This window comes from Dromiciops gliroides, chromosome 2 (genome assembly GCF_019393635.1).
Source record: "Dromiciops gliroides isolate mDroGli1 chromosome 2, mDroGli1.pri, whole genome shotgun sequence".
In the NCBI taxonomy this organism is placed as follows: Eukaryota; Metazoa; Chordata; class Mammalia; order Microbiotheria; family Microbiotheriidae; genus Dromiciops; species Dromiciops gliroides.
Window position 1 is genome coordinate 116,591,579 of NC_057862.1, and position 4,883 is coordinate 116,596,461.

Below are 4,883 nucleotides of genomic sequence, written 5' to 3' on the forward strand. Positions count from 1 at the left end.
TAAATTAATACATTTATTAATGCAAGGAGAATTTAATACTCTCCTTCATTGTTTTCCATAATGGATCTAGTAGACCAGTCATCTGAAACTCATGAAGAGTAACTCCTAAATCACATATAAGGATGTCTGAGGGCAATCTCTATTATATTTTTTGTTCACCTTCTAGTGTTTTTTTTTAAGTAAACATTTTTATTAGAAGTTTTGACTTCCAAATTCCATCTTCCCTCCCAGACCCCCACCTTCCCTGAGGTAGTAAGCAATCAGATATAATTTATACATGTGGAATTATATAAAACCATATCATATTAGTCATTTTGTATAAGACTTGAATAATAGAAAAAAAGAAAGTGAAAAATAGCATTCTTCAGTCTGTGTTCAATCAACATCAGTTTGTTGGGTTTTTTTGGAGGTGGAAGATTTGCTTCATCATCAGTACTTTCAGGTTGTCTTAGATCATTGTATTTCTGAGAATAGTTAAGTCATTTACTTTTCTTCATTGAACAATATTGCTGTCACTGTGTACAACATTCTCCTGGTTCTACTCATTTCACTATGCAGCAATTCATATAGGCCTTTCTAGACGTTTCTGAATTCATCCTGCTTGTCATTTCTTATAGCTCAATAACATTCCAACACAATTATATACCACAGCTTGTTTAGCTACTTCTTAATTGATGGGCATATCTTTGATTTCCAATTCTTAGCCACCATAAAAAGAACTTCTATAAATATTTTTGTACAAATAAGTATTTTGTCTTTTTGGGGATGTCTTTGAGATATAAACCTAGCAGTGGTATTGTTGGATCAAAGGGTATGTAGTTTTATAGCCCTTTGGGCATAGTTCCAAATTTCTCTTCAGAATGTCTGGATCAGTTCATAACTCCACCAACAATGGATTAGCATCCCAATTTTCCCACATCCCCTCAAACATCCAACATTTTCTTTTTTTGTCATATTTGCCACTCTAATAGGTGTGAGGTGGTATCTCACAGTTGGTTTAATTGCTCTTCTTTGAACAATAGTGATTGAGAGTGTTTCTTCATATGACTATAGACAGCTTTGATTTCTTTGTCTGAAAACTGCCTGTTCATATTCTTTGACCATTTATCCTTTGGGGAATGACTTATATTTTAAGAAATTTGACTCAGTTTTCTCTATATTTCAGAAATGCAGCCCTTATCAGAGATAATTTTGCAAATTTTTTCCCAGTTTTCTGATTTCCTTTTAAGTTTAGTTGTGTTGGTTTTTTTTTTTGTACAAAAGCTTTTTGAGTTTATATAATCAAAATTATCCCTTTTGCTATTTGTAGTTCTCTCTATATCTTCTTTGGTCCTAAATTCTTTCCTGTCTATAAATCTGACAGATAAACTATTCCATGCTCTCTTTTTTATCATAAAAGTATTTTATTATTTTATAGTTACATGTAGAGATAGTTTTCAACATTTGTTTTGAGAAGATTTCTAGTTCCATTTTTTTCTCCCTCCCTCCCTTCCCTGCCCCCTCCCAAAGACAGCAAGCAATCTGATATAGGTTATATATGTAGAGCCCCATTAAACATATTTCTGCATTAGTCATGTTGTAAAAGAAGATTCATAACAAAAACCTCAAAAAAGTAAAACAAAAAAAGTAGAAACAGTATGGATCAATCTGCATCTAGATTCCACAGTTCTTTTTTCTAGATGTGGAGAGCATTTTCCATCATGAGTCCCTTGGAATTATCTTGGATCATTGTATTGCTGAGAAGAGTCAAGTCTATCACAGTTGATCACCACACAATGTTGTTGATACTGTATACAATGTTCTCCCGGTTCTGCTCATTTCACTCAGCATCAGTTCATGTAAGTCTCCCCAGGTTTTCCCCTCGATTTCCAGGCATCCCCTCAATGTCCAATTCTTTGCTACCACAAAAAGAGCAGCTATAAATATTTTTGTACATGTGGGTCCTTTCTCTTTTTTAATGATGTTTTTGGGATAAAGACCTAATAGGGGTACTGCTGGGTCAAAGGGTATGCACAGGTTTATAGCCCTTTGGGCATAGCTCCAAATTGTTCTCCAGAATGGCTGGATCAGTTCAGTTTAACATTCACTTTTAGAAAATTTTGAGTTCCAATTTTTTCTCCTTCCCTCCCCTCCCCTCTTTCTAAAACAGTAAGCAATTTGATATTGGTATATATGTGTAATCATGTAAAACATTTCCATATTAGTCATAGTTGTGAAAGAAGAAACAGACCAAAAGGGAAAAAAACCTATGAAAAAAAAAAACAAAAAGAAAATAGTATGCTTTGATCTGCATTCAGAGTCCATCAGTTCTTCTTCTAGATGTGGAAAGTATTTTCTGTCATGATGAATCTTGTGTAATTGTCTAGGATCATTGTATTGCTTAGAATACCTAAGTCATTCACAGTTCTTCATCACACGTTGTTGTTATTGTATACAATTTTCTAGTTCTTCTCATTTTACTTTGCATCAGTTCATACAAGTTTTCCCAGGTTTTTCTGAAGTCTGCCTGGTAATCATTTCTTTTTTTTTTAATTAATTTATTTTTTCTGTTACATGTAAAGATAGTTCTCAACTTTTGTTTATACAAGCTTTCCAATTTCAGAATTTTCTCCCTCCTTCCCCACTCCCCTAGACAGCAGGTAATCTGATATAGGTTTTATATACATACATACATACATACATACATACATACATACATACATGTATATATATATATATAATAACATTAAACATATTTCTGCATTAGTCATGCTATAAGAAAAAAATCAGAGCAATGAGGAAAAACCTCAAAATAGAAAAACAACAGCACCAAAAACAGAAGAAATAGTATGGTTCATTCAGCATCTATACTCCACAGTTCTTTTTTTTCTTGGATTTGGAGATCCTCTTCTATCATGAATTCCTTGGAGCCCTTCTGTACCATTGCATTGGTGAGAAGAATATAGTCCATCACAGTAGGTCAACACACAATGGTGATGATACTGTGTACAATGTTCTTCAGGTTCTTCTCATCTCACTCATCATCAGTCCATGCAAGACCCTCCAGTTTTCTCTGAACTCCTCCTGTTCATCGTTTCTTACAGCACAATAGTGCTTTGATTTCTTCATTAGAAAACTGCCTGTTCATATCCTTTGACCATTTCTCAATTGGGGAATGACTTGGATTCTTATCAGTTTGATTTAGTTCTCTATATATTTTAGAAATGAGGCCTTGGGTTAGCAGTCAGGATGGGGCTGAGAGCCAGCGGTAGCCAAGGCCAAGCGGGCCGAGAGGTCGGAGCAGAAGGGCAGGATTGGGCCTCTGAATCAGAAAATAAAAGTATACATTCTGGCAGAATCTCTACCGTGCACAACGTTCCCATGAGCGTCCTCATTCAGCCGCTGCCCTCCAAGCTGGACCAGGACAAGGTGAAGAGCCTCATGGACACCATCCAGGAGGACCCAGACCGGGTGCCACCTAGTGATGTCCTATGGATTAAAGGAGCCCAAGGAGGGGACTACTTTTACTCCTTCGGAGGATGCCACAGATATGCAGCCTACTGGGAACTGCAAAAGGAAACCATCCCTGCCAAGCTGGTCTGGTCTATGATATCTGACCTTCGTGTGTACCTGGGTTCTTCCACGCCAGACCTGCAGTAGTAACGCCCTTCGCCCTTGGGACTCACTGAAAATGCTTCTTCATTTGACCATTGAAGAGGTCAGGAGAAGCCAATTAAACCCGGTTCTTACCAGTTCCATGCAGAGTACAAAAGGTGTAGCCTTCTGACACAGAACGCGTCCCCTGAGAGACAGAGTACGACTTGTGTAGTATCCCTTTAAGGCTAGAGAAGAGGGATAATTAATCATCCCAGCGATTTATCTAGTATCTTTAGAATCCCATAGACCTGAAGGTTGTTGGCCTGGGGTTTAAGGATAGAAAAGAGCAGCCTGCCCCACCCCACAGTGTGGTGTGAGTTGGTCATGGAAAGAGGAGTGAACTTGGAATTAGAACCTCCCTTGTTCAGATCCCTGCTTTGATGATACCTGTATGAACAGACATAGTTTCCTATATGAGGAGGTTGGACTAAAGTGTCTCTAAAGTCTTCCAACTCTAGAGCCTATCCTTCTGAGATGATGTGGTAAGGGAACAGAGTGAGGAACTCTTTCTGGAGGGGAGGGGTGAAAGAAATGATGCGGAATTGAATGTCCCTCTTTCAACTTCTTGGGTGGAGGGGGCACTTCCTTGTCCATATCAGGCTAAGGGACCCATGTCTTTCACTTTGTCTCCCCAGGGGAAGGAGGAATCCTTGCTGCCTTTTCTTTTTGGGAAAGAATATTCATACACAACAACAAATGAAAGCCCCAATAAATTCTGACTTAATGAAAAGTACTTTAGGCTTGAAATAAGGTGGAACAATGGACAAATCACTTCTCTTTTGTATCTGTTTTCTCATCTATAAATTGTGGTAAGAATACTTGTACTAACCTACCTCTCAGGTTGTGAGGAAAATTATTTGTAAATTTCAAAGTGCTAAAGAGATAGGAGTTGTAATCTAATTCTCATGATGGGGTTAAGATGGAAAGTCTGAGGACCAGCTGTTCTCTACTATTAGTTTTTTATATTTCTTGTTCCTCAGACTATTTTGCAGGTGGGTAAAATGACTAATTTTTGTAATTTAATAAATGTATACCTATATAAGTATAAAAAAAGAAATGAGGCCTTTATCAGAAGTACTGGCCATAAAAATTGTTTCCCAGCTTTCTGCCTCCCTTCTAATTTTGGATGCATTGCTTCTGTTTGTACAAAAACTTTTTTAATTTAAAGTAATCAAAGTCATCTATTTTGCATTTTATAATATTCTCTATCTCTTGTTTGGTTATAAACTGTTTTCCTTTCCAAAGAT

At 37.0% G+C, this 4,883-nt stretch overlaps 1 protein-coding gene across 1 annotated transcript; it reads left to right on the forward strand.

Moving 5' to 3' along the window:
* Positions 1–3,222: 3,222 nt before the first annotated feature.
* Positions 3,223–3,639, forward strand: LOC122739201 (sulfiredoxin-1-like). Its single transcript, XM_043981026.1, has one exon. It carries the CDS (start codon positions 3,229–3,231, stop codon positions 3,637–3,639), a length of 411 nt encoding a protein of 136 aa, XP_043836961.1. The 5' UTR covers positions 3,223–3,228.
* The last annotated feature ends 1,244 nt before the right edge of the window (positions 3,640–4,883 follow it).

Coding starts and splice junctions, on each gene's coding strand:
- LOC122739201 (XM_043981026.1), top strand. CDS start 3,229: ATGGGGCTGAGAGCCAGCGGTAGCCAAGGCCAAGCGGGCCGAGAGGTC.